At 45.9% G+C, this 18,892-nt stretch overlaps 1 protein-coding gene across 2 annotated transcripts in view; it reads left to right on the top strand.

Moving 5' to 3' along the window:
* Nucleotides 1-18,892, top strand: part of LOC147124412 (uncharacterized) — a 159,213-nt gene that overhangs the window by 105,643 nt on the left and 34,678 nt on the right. The window contains exons 8-9 of one of the 2 annotated variants that reach the window (XM_085986745.1): nucleotides 7,234-7,373; nucleotides 17,466-17,537. In XM_085986745.1, the coding sequence (XP_085842871.1) occupies nucleotides 7,234-7,373; nucleotides 17,466-17,537 (212 nt within the window). The remainder of the gene's footprint in view (nucleotides 1-7,233; nucleotides 7,374-17,465; nucleotides 17,538-18,892) is intronic. The other variant, XM_085986737.1, reaches the window with a different exon arrangement.

Genomic DNA, 18,892 nt, shown 5'->3' with positions numbered 1-18,892 from the left:
CATATCGTTCCTGGCTGCCATTTTTCTGTTCGGTAGTCGCGGGCCAAGACTGGTTGCCCTATCTTGAAGCTCCTGGTTGGCTTCTCATTGATGTGCTGGAATTGCTTATTCTCAACATCTCGTCTTATGTTTGGTTTGAGCAAATCCAGGCGACATCTTAACCTTCGGTTAAAGAACATCATGGCTGGAGCTTGGTTGGTGACTGCATGTGTCGCATGTGTAAGCAAACAAGAAATTATCCACCTTGTGTTGCAGTGGTATGTTGTCGTTATACATCGCCTTTATTGCTTTTTTAAAGGTTTGAACAAACCTCTCAGCCAATCCATTTGTGGCTGGATGATATGGGGCGGATGTGTAATGCTTTACCCCATTATTCCTCAAAAACCTCCGGAAATCCTCGGACACAAACTGTGGTCCATTGTCGGAGCAAATCTGTTCTGGCAAGCCATTCCTGGTGAAGATGGTCCGTAGGACTGCAATAGTTTTCTCCGTGGTGGTGGAGGACATTTTGATGACCTCTGGCCATTTCGAATGTGCATCCACGGCGATTAAAAACATTGAGTCCATAAATGGACCAGCAAAATCAATGTGTTGCCATGGAGATGAGGGCCACTCCCAGGGGTGTAGCGGGGCCTGTGGTGGAGCGTTTTGGACTTTCTGGCATCCTGTGCAGCTCTTGGTCATTTCCTCGATTTCTTTATCGATTCCCGGCCACCACACAAACGCCCTGGCTAGGCTCTTCATTTTTACCCCTCCCAGATGACCCTGATGAAGCTCATTGAGGACTCTATCTCTCAACTTGGGTGGAATTACCACTCGGGATCCACACATCAAGGTCCCCCGGCACACTGACAGCTGTTCTCTCCTTGGCGAAAATGCTGGCAACAGTGAGTCGCCATGTGCTGGCCATCCCTTCACCGTCAAATCATAGACCAGAGAGAGTGTCGGGTCATTTCGGGTTTCCTTCTCTATACTTGAGTTTGTAACAGGTAGACATTCGACTATGGTCGAATGGAATATCTCAACAGGGTCCACTGCAGGTGCTCCCTCCACCGTAGGCAGCGGCAGGCGCGATAGCCCATCAGCATTTCCATGCTGTTTCGTGCCCTTATACTCTATTTCGTATTGATGTGCCCCTAGAAAAAGGGACCATCTTTGCAGCCGTTGCGCCGTCATCACCGGAACGCCCTTCTTTGGGTTAAAAATGGAGACAAGAGGCTGGTGATCAGTCAGTAAGGTGAATTTCTGCCCGTGCAGATAGTGATTGAACTTCTTCACCCCCCACACCAGGCTGAGGGCCTCCCTGTCAATCTGGGCGTAGTTACGCTCGGCTGAGGTTAACGAGCGTGATGCAAAGGCTATTGGCCTCTCTGAACCATCAAGGAATTTGTGCGACAGCACCGCTCCAATGCCGTAGGGAGATGCATCTCATGCCAACCGAATCGGTAGTGTTGGATTGTAGTGGGCCAATACTTCTTTTGAAGTGATTAGGCATTTACATTTCTGAAAGGCATGCTTACACTCATCACTCCATTTCCATGCTACTCTAGTTTGCAGCAGGGCGTTCAGTGGGTGCAGAATTGTAGACAAATGTGGCAAGAACTTATGGTAGTCGTTCACCAACCCGAGGAACGACCTTAGTTGCGACACATTTTCCGGTGCTGGAGCCTTGACTACTGCCTCAATCTTGTCTGGGGACTTATGTAACCCCTCTTCATCAATCACGTGGCCACAATACGAGATTTGTTTCCTGAAAAACTCGCATTTGGGGCAGTTGGCTCGTAGCCCATATTCTTGTAATCTAGTGAGCACCTGCTTCAGGTTGGCAAGGTGTTCACTGTCATTTTCGCCCGTAACCAGGATGTCGTCCAAATAACACTGGGTCCCCGGGATCCCTTGCAGGACTTGTTCCATCGCCCTCTGCCAAATAGCCGGAGCTGATGCTACCCCGAATACCAGTCGGTTGTACTGGTAAAGACCTTTGTGAGTGTTTATCGTGAGGTATTTTCTAGATGCTTCTTCTACCTCCATTTGTAGATACGCTTGGGCCAGATCAATCTTCATAAAGCGTTTCCCTCCAGATAGTGAGGCGAAAATATCTTCTATCCGCGGAAGTGGATATTGTACTGTGTGAAGGACTGGGTTCACAGTTACCTTAAAGTCCCCACAGATGCGAACCTTCTTCGGCTCCCCAGGCGTGCTGCTCAATGATTTCTTCATTCCAGGAACGATGGGTGTGGCCCACTCGCTCCAGTCCACCTTGGACAGCACACCCGAATGCTCTAGACTCTCCAGCTCTGCTTCGACGGCTGGGCAGATCGCATACGGTACCGGTCTGGCCTTAAAAAATTTGGGGTTTGTGTTATCTTCAATTTTTATCGTTGCCGTTACGCCTTTTAGAGTCCCAAGTCCTTGCTGGAACACTTCTTTCGCATCAGTTAGAATTTTTGACAGTCGGCCAGGTGTGACGTCGTCATCCTTTTTGTCAGCCACAGTTAGCGCCTGAATGGAATGCCAATCCAATTGTATTTTTCGGATCCATTCACGTCCCAATAATGGTGGTCCTCCATCTTGTAGTATATATAGATACAGTTTCTGTGTTTCCTTGCTGTTGTATTTAACGGGCACCCTTATTTTTCCTCTAGGGTAGACTTTTTGCCCCGTATATGTCTTCAAGACAATGGACGTGTCCTTCAAGGGTATGTGTGAGAATAGCTGCTCGTAGTCTCATCGATTCATGACTGTTAGGGCTGATCCTGTGTCCAATTCCATCTTTACTTTGGACCCTGCTATCATGAGGGTGACCCAAATGGTTCGGTGATCCTCCTTTGCGATCACGTTGTGTAACTTTAGACAACTTAGTCTCCTGCTCCCGGAGTCATTATCACTCTTCTGATCTTCTGAACTACTGTCCGTCATCTTTTGTACTTCCTTGTACTTTTCCTTCGTAGTTCTTTTAGTGTTGGTTTTCTTTCCCGACCTGCAGACTCGTGCTATGTGTCCCACTTTTCCACATTGCCTGCATACTTTGTCCTTAAACCAGCAATCCTTCTGGTCATGGGTTGTTCTGCCGCAGCGATAGCACGTTTCTGCTCCATATGCCATTTCATTGGTGCAATATTCTTGCGGTTTCTGTTGTATTTCCACAGTTCCCCGTGCTGCTGCTTCATAGGATACTGCAACGCTGAAAGCCTTTTCTAGCGTAAGGCCCTTTTCTGAAAGTAGTCGTTTCTGGGTTCCTTCACTCTGGAGCCCGCAGACAAACTTATCCCTTAAGGTATCTGCCAGTCCTGCTCCGAACTGGCAGTGTTTCGATAACTTGCGTAGTTCCGTAAGATAGTCAGCATTACTTTCGTCTTTGTGCTAGTTTCTTTTATGGAACTTGAATCTTTCTGCTATCAGCAGCGGTGTAGGGTTTAGATGTTCCTATAAGATATTGACAATCTCTTCAAAGCTTTTCTCCATTGGTTTAGCTGGGGTAATTAAATTCCGCAATAGGCCGTACGTTCTCGCGCCCATCAAATTCAATAATACCGACGCCTTCTTTTCATCGGCCACCTCATTTGCCTTGCAGTACACTTCAATTCTTTCCACATACGTGGTCCAGTCTTCTATTTCGTTGTCGAAAGCAGTGATGCTGCCACTCTTCGGCATCTTGGGTGGTTTAAAATGGCGCCTCCCGCGCTTTTCCTTCTTCCCCAATGGATTAAAATGGCGCCTCCCGCGCTTTTCCTTCTTCCCCCGCTGCTGCCAACGCTGCTCCTAACGCTCTAAATAGTAATGGCGGCGCCTCGCGGCTTTCTGCGCGTCTCTCTTTTGTTAATTAATTTTCTTAGTTTTATTCTTCTTCGACGCTGTCCACTGCGCGTCTCTTTTCCTTCCCCCTTTTTTATTTTCTTTAACGCCCGGCTCTTGAGCACCGGCCACGCACTGTGCGCTCCACCCTCTCTCTCTCTTTTTCTTCCCGACGACGCTGCTCGGCCCCCTTGCAGAGCCGCTCAATCGAGCTCTAGCCCGCCGCAGTCCGGGAAGGGTCAGCGCACTACCTGCTACCAGCCCGATTTGCTGGAACACCTTGACTGGAGAAACAAGCCCAGCTCTCCACAGCCTCCCCTGCGATTCTCTGAACTCCGATGGATCACTGGGTGGTTGCCCGCGGTCGACGCCCGTTGCTCTGGCTTCGACCTCCAAGAAGCTTTTTTTCAGGGATGGATCCCCGTGAGGTGATGCAGTACTGCAGGTGAGTTCGAACCTGCTCGTCGCCACTGTAGTGTCCGCGTATAAATAACACACGGACTGCAGGAGAACGGTAATAACAGGTGTTTACTGAACAGAGGGTATGCTGGAACTAACTGTACAAATTACTACACGGTGTTATATACAGGTGTGGTCATTACTGGTACTGCAGTATACAGGGGCTGTAAAAGATAGTTCCTCTCTTAAAGGTACATACATTACAGTGACTACACTTCAAAAGTACTTCACTCTCTCCACATGAGATCAATGCTCCTGAAACATTGTTCTTTTGAAGAATGAGGCCTCTGAGGTCTGGGTCCTTAAGCTCTTCAGCTGAGGGCAGTCGTTTCTCCATCCTCCATGGAGGAACGTCACTTTCTCTCTTCCAGTCTCAGGTCCTCATTCAGACTAATACTCAGTGACTCGCCTGATGACAATCCTTCTGACAGTCTAACTAATTCCTCACAAATGGGTGTCTTTGTGCTGGAGCTTGTGCAGGTAAAGAGTTGTATGAGTGGTAGAGAATGTATATTGGCACCAGTGTCTTCTTCAGCACCTCCACAGAGGAATCTCAAAATCTGGGGCCCTTTCAAATGCTCACACCCCTGACTGTTGCTGCCTCTGCCACCTTGTTGAAAAGTGAATTTTCCATTTAACTGGCATCAGTCTTTTCAACACGGCTCCAAAACTGTATCTCCCTCCAGCCGAGCAGGGGTGAGCCCAAGAAGAGTAGTTTCCTGATTTCCCAACTGCCCTACCTGATTAATGAGGGTTGTGGGAGAAAATTGTATCAGGTTAAAAGCGTTTTCACATTGGGAAGCATTAGGACCACCTTGTGATAAACCTGCCAATGGGAAGAGAAACCAGTCCATCATATCTGGGTCCTATCACGAAAATAATGGCCACAGAATCAATTCCGAACCATGACTGATACACAAACCGCTCAACACATGTATCCAGCTACGGTTTGATAAAAGCAGAAATGGTATCTAGAATTTTTTTCAATTACAGTCAATTGCAGAAATAGATTTGCCAGGTATAATGAGATGATTACAGCCATCTTATCCCGACTATTGATCGACTATCCATAAATATGCCACTGTACATGAAAAAAAAGAATCCTATTGCTATTTGGTACAAGCAATTGGTTAGAAACATGATTGTAGATTACAAGAATAAGTATTGATGCAGATGATCCAATGCTGAGCACTATGGCTCCCACCACCCCCAACCCTCCCCTGCCTTCCACCCCCACCACACGCCACCCCCCTCCCCCCCCCACCCCACCTAGGTATGGGCCAAGTTGAGCACAACTGAATATATCTGGGGTGCTGCCAAAAAAAAGGTGCCACTTATCTTTGTAAACCTCCATGGTCTTTCTGCCAGCAACTTCAGATCATTTGATCCGAGGGAGGCCAGGCAGAAAGGCTACCTACAACTTGTTCTAGGTGGCCCTCCATATAGGCTCCCATGAGTGTACCTGGAGGAATATGAGGTGGAAGAATCTGTTAAGACCATCCAACTTTAATTATATGGCTGCATCTGCTTGCATCATAACTCCACCCTGTCCCATCCCTCCTACCATTGTTCCCTCTGGTTTCGTCAGAGCATTATCTATATCCAGTGGCATTCCAAGAATCTGGTGGTGGAACTTATGCCAGTACGCCTACTCGAACCATAAGTTTTATGGGGGCCAGGCAGCAAAACGAAGATGGCCCTACAGATCAGTGGCCTAGTTTTTCGGGAAGAATCCATCAAATCTTCAGGCCTGGAGGCCTTCTGGCTCTGTCCTCCAAGAACAGTCCACAGAAGACCCTGAAGCTGGCAGCCTATTCTGCATCTGCAGGCCTCTCATACCTGCAGCTTTGCTTTTGGTTTTGTGCCACAGGTGCAACCATGCACACCAAACTTTGGCACAGAGAGGCTGGACACTGTACAAGGGGTGAGGGGTGGAAAATTGTTGGGTTGGGTTTAATCCATTAAATTGAAGATTGTATGGAGTTGAATTTCCCTGGGGATTCTCCCGATCGTTCATCATAACTTCAATGGAAAATCTGAAGAAATCTCAGACAAATGGCATAAATCCCGACACATTCTCCAGGGTTTCTGCGAATCTTCTTTTGAAGTTACAGTGGGCGATCGGGAGCACCCCCCCCCCCCCCCGCCCCCGTGTAAATTAATTAATTATGTGTTTATGTTTCTTACAACTGATTTGGGAAATGGAAACTGGTACAGTGGAAGGACATTCTTCTGAGGCTATGGTTCAGACACATTATTGGGGCAGGATAGAAGCAGATTTACCCTTTGCCTGGCCTGTGTTCGGTACCTGAATTAGGAAAGCATGATGCTGATGTTTGGTGGAAAAATATTCCATTTCCCAATATTATTTCTTATTCATTCTTGGGATGTGGGCGTCACTGGCAAAGCCTGCATTTACTGCTCATGCCTAGTTGTCACAGCTGAGTGGCATACTAGGCCGCTTCAAAGGGCAGTTAAGAGTCAACCATGGACCATGTATGCCAGACGTTTCCTTCCCTAAAGAACATTATTGAACCAGTTGCATTTTTACAACAATCTGACAGCTTCAAGGTCACTTTTTCTGATACCAGCTTTTTATTTCCAGATTTTTTTTTAACTGAATTGAAATTCTCAAACTGCCACAGTGAGATTTGAACTCAATTCTATGGATTAGTGGCCCAGGCCTCTGGATTATTAGTCCAATAACATAACCACTGCACTACCATTCCTGATATTGACATGATTCACCTTGATGACCAAGACTGATAATTAAAAATGTAAAAAAAAAGATGTGATGACCAGATCAGAGAGCAGGATGTCACAGTAACCCCAAATTTCCAATTTAACATTGAACCACTAAATACCACAATGCTCTAGATAATTGAGCCCATTATTTCATATTACCTAATGATATTCTGATAGTAGGACAATGTGAGCTGCCTGATAAAGTAATAAATAAATTCACTATTATCAATATAGTTGTATGGTGCCACAGCTGACACTCCGAGAAGACGAAAGGAAGAATTTTTTAACACATAACAAGCTCCGAAGCTACTTCACAGTGAAGCACCCGACATTGCTACACGTACCTTTACCAAAATTCACCTCCGACAATGAAGGTAAGCAACTTTATTACACAAATTGTTGAAACTACTACTGAATTAGCTCAGCAAGCTTTGAAAGTGAGAGTGCTGAAGGTGCCTGGCAGGTACACTTACACCCTCCCCAGATATTGTTCTCCATCGTTGGGATAAATATGATCAAACTCTATTCTATATCCATTAGTTTGCAAATCAGCACTTTTAGAAGGGCTATGATTAATGTAACGTGAATTTATTGTACCCTTATACAAAGGATAGGAACATAGGCCAGATATAGAGCAAACATATCTTTAATCTACTCCAGTAACATACCTGAACCACAGCTTCAAAAAATGAGTAGACAGAAAATCATGACACTGCGACCACTCTTTCTCAATATGTGTTCCCAGAGGTGGAGGATCCCTACCAGGAGCACAATTTCACAAAGTTAGTCTTTAAAATACTTATGTAATAGTTTAGTTCAAAGGCAATCAGCTACAGTATTAGCAGCTTATTAATATTAGTGCATCACCAGCCGAGCTACTACAGTTAGTTTTAAGTCCAGATAGGAGACTGGTGAAACTTTTACCGTTGGTTATTTAACTCTCTCAGTACAGGGTTGGGTTCATTGCATGATATTGCAGATTGTACAAGTTTATTTTTCTTATCTCTGAATGGTGCATCTGTCTTGTAGAGGTAAACCACATAGGGCCCTATTTGAATAGATATTGGCCCAGAATTTGCTGGGGAAAAAACGGCGAGTTAAATGTGAACACTGCTATTAGTGTGTAAAAAGCCCAGCAATTTGTGGCGAGGAAGAAATATGCCGTGAGTTGCAAATTGCCACAGGTTGCTCCACCGTTACCCTCCTAAAAATCGGAGCTCACCATCAAACTCCCCATGAGTTTCAGAAAATTGCTGCATTTCTGCTGTTAAAACGAATTAAACACATGGCAGAAAGTTAGGGCTGGTATTTAACGACATAAAGACCCCTTTAGTGATGAGATTTATGCTCCTGCAATGCCACTCAACCTCTCTGGCCCAGAACGGGGACAATTGAAACTGTGGAGTCTCATGCCTGCAGGTAGTAAATTGTTCTGAGAGGTTTTTCAAATTTAAATTTGAATTTTTTTTTAAATTCTTAATTTCTGCCTCTCTTAATCCAATCTTTCTTTCCCTCTTTATGCATCTAATTTGACTCTAATTCACCCTATTTCCTTCTCTGTCATTCCTCTGTTTCTTCCTCTATCCTTAAATTTCATTGATTAAGGAGATAGACTGTTGGTCCCATCATTCACCAAGGCCCCAGATGCCCCATTGCCCTAGCCGTGCCATTATCAACTCGACCCTTGGGCCTTTCTGCTGCGAGATATCCAAGATGTGTCACCAGCACAGCCTGTCCCTGAAGTTGCGGAGGATAGTGATGGAGGAGAAGAAGACACACCATCACTGCATCAGAGACTCCCAGCCACCAGCTCAGAAAATGGCACTGCGCAGAATTTAGAGGGTAGTATAGAGACGCGATCTGCATAGGGTGAGGCACCGGGCATGAGTGGGCTGCAACAAGGCCAGGGAGAAAGGGTAGCTTGGGGGGCCAGCTCCCTGGAGGGCAAGTTTGCACATGAGTTCTGCTGCATATGACTCAGAGGATGACCTCGACGGGGCCTTCAGAAGAAGGGTGATGGGCATGCTCACAGAAATGCTAGGTACAATGGCAAGCCTGCCAGAGAGCCTCTTGTCAATGTCAAGGAGCATGGAGGAGTCCGGCTCTAACATTGGACGGGGCTTTGCGCGGAGCTTGGAGCCCATGATTTCCAAGAAGGAAATGATGGACAACTCCAGGAGAGACCTTGTGGACCCAGCCATGATGCTGTGTGTGATGGGCGATGTCATGGCTTCCATTGCAGCACAGGCAAAAGCGATCCAACATCTCAGTGCTGCAGTGAAAACATAGACTGCTCTCCTGCAGGCTCAGCTTGGTGCCACGCAAGCTCAGGCTGCTGCAATTGTTGTTGGGTTTACAAGTGTCGAAAGGGGCTTGCAGGGTGTCACAGCAGGCCAGCAATCTGTCCTCCAACAGGTGGCTAGGAATGCTGAGGCACCACCCGGAGAAGTGGCAGTGAGTCTGTGGAGCTCAAACCTGCTCTCCTCTCTCAAGAGGACAGCATTCCTACTCCTAACACTCCACTCCACCATTGCCATTACCACTGCCTATCAGCCATGCCAAGGTGCTGCAGTCTACAGCTGGGGCTTCTAGGCCCATAACTGCTCGAGGTCATCCTGCAAGGAATTCTGCAGTCTCCCCCACGCAAAGTCAGCAGCCTTCCACCAGCCATGCTGCAGCTATTGGGGGAGCACAGCGTAGGAGCACTAAAGTAGGTAAAGGCCCATGAACGACAGGCACAAAGGGAATGCATAAAGGTATTTAGTGGATATTGTAATGTTGATTGGATTTGGATAAATTTACGATTTTTGTTTGGAATGTGCATTTTGTGGTTGTTCTCATTTCAGCTTCATACCCAGGAGGATGCTGTGGTGTTCCGTGACGGAGGGATGGTACAATGGGGAACTGGTAAACAACGGGGATCTCAGCTTTCATTCACTGGAATCAGAGCCTGAAGAGGCGTTCACCGACATACCGTCCGGAACGGGGATTTGCTGCCTGCCTCCTCCCTCCCTCCTTTCCTCGTCCTCATCTTCTTCCTCCTTCTCCTCCTCCTGAGGTGGTCCCGCAATCCCTGGTGGCAAGGGCTGCGCCCTCATGATGGTCAAGTTGTGGAGCATGCAGCAGACCACCACAAAATGGGACACCCGCTCCGCCGAGTGCTGGAGGGCTCCTCCCGAGCAGTAAAGGCAGCAGAACCGTTAATTGAGCACCCTGATGGTCTGCTCGATGATGTTCCTTGTGGCAGCATGGCTGTCATCATATAAGTGCTGGGCACGAGTGGTGGGGTTGCAGAGGGGAGTCATTGGCCAGATGCAGAGTGGATAGCCCTTGTCTCCGAGCAGCCACCCTCAGGTTTGACGTGTTGGCTGGAAGATTGCTGGCACACTGGACTGGTGCAGAATGAAGGCATCATGACTGCTGCCAGGATAGCGGGCATTCACCATCATGATGTGCTGGGCGTGGTCGCACAACAACTGCATATTAAGTGAGTGGTAGCCTTTGCGGCTACAGAACATCTCAGGATTGGTATACGGTGCCCGCAAAGCCACGTGTGTGCAGTCGATGGCACCCTGCACCATAGGGAAGCCTGCTATCCTGGCAAAGCCACATGCGCGTTCGTCCTGCTTCTTTCTGTTCAGAGAGAAGATAATGTAGTCCCTTCTCCTGGAGTACAGAGCCCCGTGACCTCCCGGATGCAGCGATGGACTGGGAGATGTTAGCTATGTCTCCTGCTGCAGACTGGAAGGATCCGCTGGCGAAGAAATTGAGAGACACGGTGACCTAGTGGCCACTAGGAGAGCTGTGGTTGCCCTGCTCTGAGGCTGCAGTCTGGTTGCAGGAGGTGACAGAGTTCTGTGATGACCACCTTGGTGAAGCGGAGCCTCCTAATACACTGCTCCTTTCTTAAGTGGACGTTAGAGAAGTGCTGTCAAAAGACCCTAGGGGGGTAAGACCTCCTGTTGAGAGCTCTCCTGACCCTCCTCCTTCCTCTGTGCATATCTTCTCCTTTTCTTCGCTGCCTCTGCTCCCTCTCCCAAATATTCTCGAGCGCAAGGGGAACTGCAGGTAGAGCCCCCGTGACAGTGAGGAAATGGTGTAAACTGAAGCCTTTCGTAGAATCATAGAATGGTTACAGTACAGAAAGAGGCCATTCAGCCCATCAAACCCATGCCGGCTCTCTGCAAGAGCACTTCAGCCAGTTCCTTTCCCCGTAGCCTTGCAATGGGAACAGTTTCTCTCTATCTACTCTGTCTAGGCCCCCTCATGATTTTGAACACCTCTATCAAATCTTCTCTCAACCTTCTCTGCTCTAAGGAGAACAACCCCAGCTTCTCCAGTCTATCCACGTAACTGAAGTCCCTCATCCCTGGCATCATTCTTGTAAATCATTTCTGCACCCTCTCTAAGGCCTTCACATCCTTCCTAAATGCAGTGAATAACTAGACATTCTTATTATGAACACAGCTAGCTTCTAGCTAGTTATTTATTCAGTACACGTTCTCTAGGTACAGTATCTGTAGAGACTTCCATGTGTGCTCCTGTGTGCAGGCTGCCATCTTGACTGTTGCCTTCTGGGTAGCCTAGCCTCATGGGTAATGTAGTCTTAATATAATATATAGCTGGGTAGTGTAGTTTTATACATACAGCTCTATACAGCTCTACTGCTCCACCTAGTGTCCACCACAGAATGACATGTTATTGATCACTACATCCCCCTTTCTTTGGAGGTTTAACAAAATCAATATCAATCAACTTTCAAGAAAAAAATAAAGATAATATCAGTAACACTTTTGTTAGTGCTCTATAAACATAAACATTTTCAAAACAGTCAACACATTTTCAAAGCTTTACATTGTACTCAAAGATTAAGTCTATCAGGCTCTTTTACTTCATGTGTGGATCTTCTCAACATGGGTAAGTCTGATGTGTCTTCATGAGATTGTTCTGGCGGTGAATGACAAGATGCAGTTGCGGCATTGTCATCAATCTGCTCTTGTATAGATCGAGGTCTCCTTGCGATCTTTGCTTGGAGAGGGTTTCAGTGTTTCCTTCACTCTTCATGCCATAACTCTCAATGTAGTCAATGCACTCTCGAAAAACTGCTGGCAGCTGGATCCCATCATACAGCATAGTCCTCTCAGCAGCCTCGGCTAATGGAACACCAAAGATTGGCCTGAGGGAAGAAGGAGTATCCACCGGAACTGCTTCCTGCTCTGGTGCAGGCTTCTTCTTTTTCTTTTTCTCTTTCCACTGCTTTTCTTTGACCTTAAAGTCTTTTTCTTTCTTCTTGGAGAAACTAGGCTTTTTGAAGACATGGATACCCATAGGTCTTTTCATCCTTGATGGGCTCTCTGCTTCATCACCTGAGTCATCTGGTCTGCTTATGGCACAGTTTATACGGTGGACTCTTTTGACCAGTTCTAAGTCCTCACAAGCTTTGTCACCCAATAGTGAATCAAGCCTTTCAGCCACAACAGAAAACATGAGATGATGCACTTTGTCTTTGACTGTCACTTTAAGTCTGCATACACCTAAGCTATCTATTTTCTGTCCATTATAGTCCTTCAGTAGTACTGACTTTTTCTGTATTTTGGGCTTTTCTTTCATATTGTTAATGTCACTCATACTGATTAAGTTTGCTTTTGCCCCAGTGTCCAGTTTCAATGTAACTAATGCTCCATTTATCTGCAGTGGGATCATCCATTTGTCCTCTTTTACTGCATTAACTTTATGTTCAGCATTGTCTATTTCTGAGGGCTGCACATTTTCTGTATCTTTTTTGATATCGTCACATGACACCATTCCTACAAAAAATGTCTCACTTACATCAGTGTCCTCAATCACACTAACTCGTTGCCCTTTCGTCGTTTTTACTTTTGAAAAGCATTGTTTGGCAAAGTGATTCTTTCCATTACACTTTGTGCACATTTTTCCAAACGCTGGGCATTGTCTTAACTGGTGTTTGTAACCACAGTGTTTACAATTAAAAATTTCATCCTCCGATTGCTTTTCATTTCTGTTCTGCCCACGTTTCTTCCCCTTGTAGGACACAGCACCGACAGCAGCATTATCACTCATTACATTCGCATCGTTATTGATTTCACTGAAAGTCTTCGCGTGATTTCGAGCTAGCTCGCTGGCTTTGCATATTTTCACTGCATTTTCCAAATTTAGTTCAGTTTCTCTCAACAGACGTTCCCTGACTTTTTTATCATGAATACCAAACACAATCTGGTCACGAATCATGGATGCTTTGAGCTCAGAGAAATTACATGTCTGTGCTTTCAGCTTCAGATCAGTTATAAAGCTATCAAAAGTCTCATTTTGTTGCTGTGTCCGAGAACAGAAGATGTATCTTTCATAGGTCTCATTCTTTTTGGGAGAGCAATGTGCATCAAATTTTTTTAGCACATCTTCTAATTTTTCTCTGTTCGCAGCTGGATTAAATACAAATGTATTAAATACCTCCATCGCCTGTGGGCCTGCAACCATAAGCAGCAACGCTATCTTCCTTGCGTCTGGCTTCGTACCAAATCCGATGGCTGCAATGTAGAGTTCGAATTGCTGTTTAAAAGTCTGCCAGTTGTAGTCGATTTTTTCTGTGAGATTCAAACGCTCTGGTGGCTTCAAATTCTCCATTTCGCTTTTCACAATTTTCAGCAGATCTTCACCACCCTGGTACCATGTTATGTTCATTAATAACTAGACATTCTTATTATGAACACAGCTAGCTTCTAGCTAGTTATTTATTCAGTACACATTCTCTAGGTACAGTATCTATAGAGGCTTCCATGTGTGCTCCTGTGTGCAGGCTGCCATCTTGACTGTTGCCTTCTGGGTAGCCTAGCCTCATGGGTAATGTAGTCTTAATATAATATATAGCTGGGTAGTGTAGTTTTATACATACAGCTCTATACAGCTCTACTGCTCCACCTAGTGTCCACCACAGAATGACATGTTATTGATCACTACACCTCATCCCTGGAATCATTCTTGTAAATCATTTCTGCACCCTCTCTAAGGCCTTCACATCCTTCCTAAAGTGCAGTGCCCAGATTTGGACACAATACTCCAGTTTAGGCCGAACCACTGTTGAATAAAGGTTCATCATAACTTCTTTGCTTTTGTACTCTACGGGGGCGATTCTCTCACTGGAGGTGGGATGGAGGCGGGTTTCGGCTTGGGTGTGTCAGAAACTCGCCTCCACTGATAGTTTTCAAAAAATTGAAATTTCCCATGATTGGCCACTTGATTTCAGAGGTGTGGGATGCTTTGCTCAATTCATGTTTTGGGACTGAAACTCGCCTCTGTTGACAGCACTTTTCCAGTCTGATTTTATGGCTTCCAGCTCCCTTGGCTCATTCCACAGCATTTCTGCTTCTCCTGCACCACGTCCAACATCTTTTGAGCTATGAATATCCAATTCCAAGGCAAGGGCCTAACCGAGGCTCTCAGATGAGGCACAGCAAATGCTGTTTGAGGGGGTGACAACTAGCATGGAGGTGCTCTTCCACTCATCTTGGAGGAAGAGGCCTGCCAAAGAAACCGAGGCTGTGAGGGTACAGCTGGCAAGGGATATAACCTCCAGATCTGTGTGTAGATTGGGAGACTGTTTCTGTGCATTGATGAAATGCCATCCCTGTTGGAAAGCATTAACATGGTTTGATGCCAAAATGTTGGTGTTATGCCATCTGTTACTTAGCCTTAGGCAGCTCCACATTGCGGGCAACACCACACTTGCGTTGTCAGGTTGGTGGCCTGACTGAAAGGAGGCAGAGAGTCAAGTCCATTGTCAATGAAGTCCAGACATGGAGCCAAGGACATGTGCCAACTTGGCCAACCTATACAAATCTGGCCATGGTAAGTTAATCCCTTGCATTCCTGGAAGCCATGTGTTCATGTGCTGCCACTGCCGCTGGTCGAAACACCGGCGCTCTGACCTCCTCCTGCTCCTCCTCCTCCTGCTGCTTCTCCTCCTGCTCTTCCTCCTCCAGGTCATCCTCCTCCTCCTCAGCCTCCTCCTCCTCTTCATCCTCATCCTCATCTGAGGTCCAAGGTGAAAGGAAATGAATGTTTCCCATTCTGCTTGCAGATGCCTCCTCTGGGGAAGCGCTCATTGTAAGCGGGGCGAGGTTCTTCCCAGGAGGTCCCACAGTTGATGGAGTCAAGCTGCAGCACCTCTCACTTCGGAAGGCCTTCTAAAAGTGCTCAGAGACCTTTTAAAGCCAAGGTCTGGCACCTGCAAGTAAGCCTTGCTGCAGTGAACGAGGTCTTGTTAGACCTGCAGTAGTGAAGAGGCCACCCACGAGTCAACCCGCCAGGTTTACCTGGCGAGGTTCAGAAATTGATGGTAAGTTCAAGAGGGCCTCTCAAAATAGGATTAGAGAGGCCCTTAACAAGCATTTGCAGTAGTTAATTAACGCTATGGCCAGCTGGAGGCGGGAGCGTTTCCCAACCGGCACCAGCGAAATCCCATGGAGGTGGGTTGGAGTCGGGTTTCTGACCTGACCTCAGTAATTCGAATTTTCCCGCCTTTCCCGACTCCAAACCTTCCTCCTCCAGCATCAAAAATCGCCCCTTATATGCCTCTATTTATGAAGCCTAGGATCCCGTATGCTTTTTTACCCGCTTTCTCAACCTGCCCTGCCACCTTCAATGATTTGTGCACATATACCCCCCAGTATCTCTATTCATGTACCCCCTTTAGAATTGTACCTTTTAGTTTATAGTGCCTCTCCTCGTTCTTCCTACCAAAATGTATCACTTCGCACGTTTCTGCATTAAATTTCATCTGCCACGTGTCTGCCCATTCCACCAACCTGTCTATGTCCTCTTGAAGTCTATCACTATCCTCCTCACTGTTCACTATACTTCCAAGTTTTGTGCCATCTGCAAATTTTGAAATTGTGCCCTGTACATCCAAGTCCAAGTCATTAATATATATCAAGAAAAGTAGTAGTCCTAGTACCGACCCCTGGGGAACACTACTGTATACCTTCCTCCAGTCCAAAAAACAACCATTCACCACTACTGTCTGTTTCCTGTCACTTAGCCAATTTCGTATCCAGCTGCCACTGTCCCTTTTATTCCTTGGGCTTCAACTTTACTGGTCGGCCTATTATGTGGCACTTTATCAAATGCCTTTTGGAAGTCTATGTACATCACATCTACCGCATTGCCCTCATCAACCCTCTCTGTTACCTCATCAAAAAACTCAATCAAATTAGTTAAACACGATTTGCCTTTAACAAATCCGTGCTGGCTTTTCTTAATTAATCCATGAGAATGAGGCATTCTCCACTTGCACCAACACTCCCTGTGACCTCAGGAACTTTAAACAAGTTTAGGAAGCTGCAAGAGTTGCAGAAAGTTGCACAGAGCCAGTCAAACTGAAAAACCATGTCAGCTGCAAGTTGTTGATTATGATCCCTTTAAATATCGCTGCTGGGGGGTTCCTTCCACCTGCTGAATGCTTGGTCATTTGGTCATTAGAGAGGGTGGTAAGTGGAGCGGCAACAGCAAAAATGGCAGATCATGCAACAAGTGAGCGTTGCGTACTCATTGACGTCACGCTCTCCCTCATTTCCATTTCTGCAGCGAGCACAGGCAATGGCAGTGCTGCTGACCTGCCGAAATTGGCGGCCACCACGGGACCCACCGGAAGTGAGGCGGCCGCCATTTTTTTCTTCAAAACGGGCCTTAATGGCCGGCGCTAAACCCCCAAATTTTGAAGTCACAGCCTCCCAGTGGAATTTCCAACACCAAGTTAGGGAACTCAGGTAGTGCTACATCAGGACCACTGTTGCAACACCAGAAGAGGTAGTGAGGGCCCTTAAAGGGGACAAAGTTCCCCAAAGATGCAGAAACCATGTTAACAATGAGATGTTAAATGAAGAAATCGTTCAGGTTAAAGATCCTACAGCACTATTTGAAGAAGAGCGGGGAATTCTTCCACAAGTAATACAACAGCAAAAACAAATTAACTGGTCATTCATCTCATTGCTGTTTGTGAAATTTTTCTGTAGGCAAAACAGCTGCCTGTTTGCCTGCATAACAACAGTCACTGCACTTCCAAATAATTCATTGTATGTGAGGGGCTTTGAGTTATTTCTGTGCAGCACGATATGGCGCTCTAGAAATTTAATTTTTTTTAAAATCTGAAATGCAAGTGCCAGCAGCAAGTTCTGTCAGTTCTCCATTTGATTAAAAAATGATTTTAGTTGTTTAATAAAACTGTACGTTAGTACAGAACAATAAAATCTGAATACCAGGCCGTCAAAGGGCACGCCTGCAGGTCCAGCCCTAGGATGTGGTCTGGACCACTGAAGACCTCCAAAATTTGAGTGTTTTTCAGCCCCTTATAAAGGGGGCTGATAAGTGGCATGATTTTTGGTTGATATGAATTGAAGGTATATCATGTATTTTATCATCTTATCATCGTGGATTTTATTTTGGTTTTATAGAGTCACATACATACAAACTTCCACCTATACAGACTTCATCTGAAGCTAGCCTTAGACCACACAGCAGAAAAGGTATGTTTATTATGAATTGAAAAAAGCCGAATATATATAAACTTGAAGGCTTCAAATTTCCTGTGCTGTTGTGTCAAGAAACTGGAATAATCTTGGCAGGCGGGGGAGGAAAGTTAGACAGGAAGCTTTCCTGTCAGATAACTGCCACTTATGTGACCCATGCTGGAAATGTGCATTTGTAAATATTGGGTCAGCATAAAAATTAGCATCACTTGGAAAACGGCCCTCAAATGGATTTTAAAAGAAAACATGACTAAAGAATTCTTTGTTTTTCTATCTTACTTCATATGTACGTGCACTTCCTGTTTGTCATATGTCATGCTCCAAAAAGCTGATAATGCAGCCTGTGGCATTGTATTACCAGGCCTAATGTCTACTCCAGGCCTTTTTACCTGAGTGCAGGCACTGAGAGCAGAAGTATCTAGAATGCTGGGAGCTTGTGCACCAGCTGTGCATGAGGCTAAACAAGGCTCCATTTGCAGTGCATGTGGTTTACTCCCCATAATGAATGACCAGTGCATTCAGCACCCACGATAAATGGCATGGCAAGGGAGAGCCAAAAGGGAAATCCTTCTGTATTGCAGGTTTTGGAGGAGAAATCTTCAGAACAGACCATCCATTTCCTGGCTGGGGATAGTATTTGACATGGAGATCCCCATCAAAAGCAACAGAGAGAACATTTCTTATAAAGGGGTTGGCTGCACTAAAAATATAACTTATTATTATATTGGGTGTCATGTGAGGGAATTTGTGATAACAAACTGTGGAACTTGCTCTTTTGCTTTATGATTGGCAGAAACTCACCGGTGTGAGTGCAGGAACTGTATGTTCTTGAAATTGCCCTGTAAACCTAGATTGCGAAAAATTACGTTGCACAGAATGTGGCCATTCGGCCCATGCCTGTGCTAGCTCCTTGAAAGAGCTATCCAATTAGTCCCATCCTTCTGCTCTTCCCCCATAGCCCTGCAATTTTTTGCACCTAAAGAATTTATCTAATTCCCTTTTGAAAGTATTATTGAACCTGCTTCCACCATCCCTTCAGGCAGTGCTTTCCAGATCATAACAACTCGCTGCATATATTCTTTTCTCCTCATGTCGCCTCTGGTTCTTTTGCCAATTACCTTAAATCTTTGTCATAGAGTCATAGAGTCATAGAGTAATACAGCACGGATAGAGGCCCTTCGGCCCATCGTGTCCGCGCCAGCCATCAAGCCCTGCCTAATCTAATCCCATATTCCAGCATTTGGCCCGTAGCCTTGTATGCTATGGCATTTCAAGTGCACATCCAAATGCTTCTTAAATGTTGTGAGGGTTTCTGCCTCCACAACCCTTTGTCCTCTGGTTACTGACCATTC

This window comes from Somniosus microcephalus, chromosome 1 (genome assembly GCF_052327205.1).
Source record: "Somniosus microcephalus isolate GS21.2 chromosome 1, FLI_Smic_1.0, whole genome shotgun sequence".
In the NCBI taxonomy this organism is placed as follows: domain Eukaryota; kingdom Metazoa; phylum Chordata; class Chondrichthyes; order Squaliformes; family Somniosidae; genus Somniosus; species Somniosus microcephalus.
Note: the sequence above shows the minus strand (reverse complement) of the source record. Positions and strands in the feature narration are given on the sequence as shown.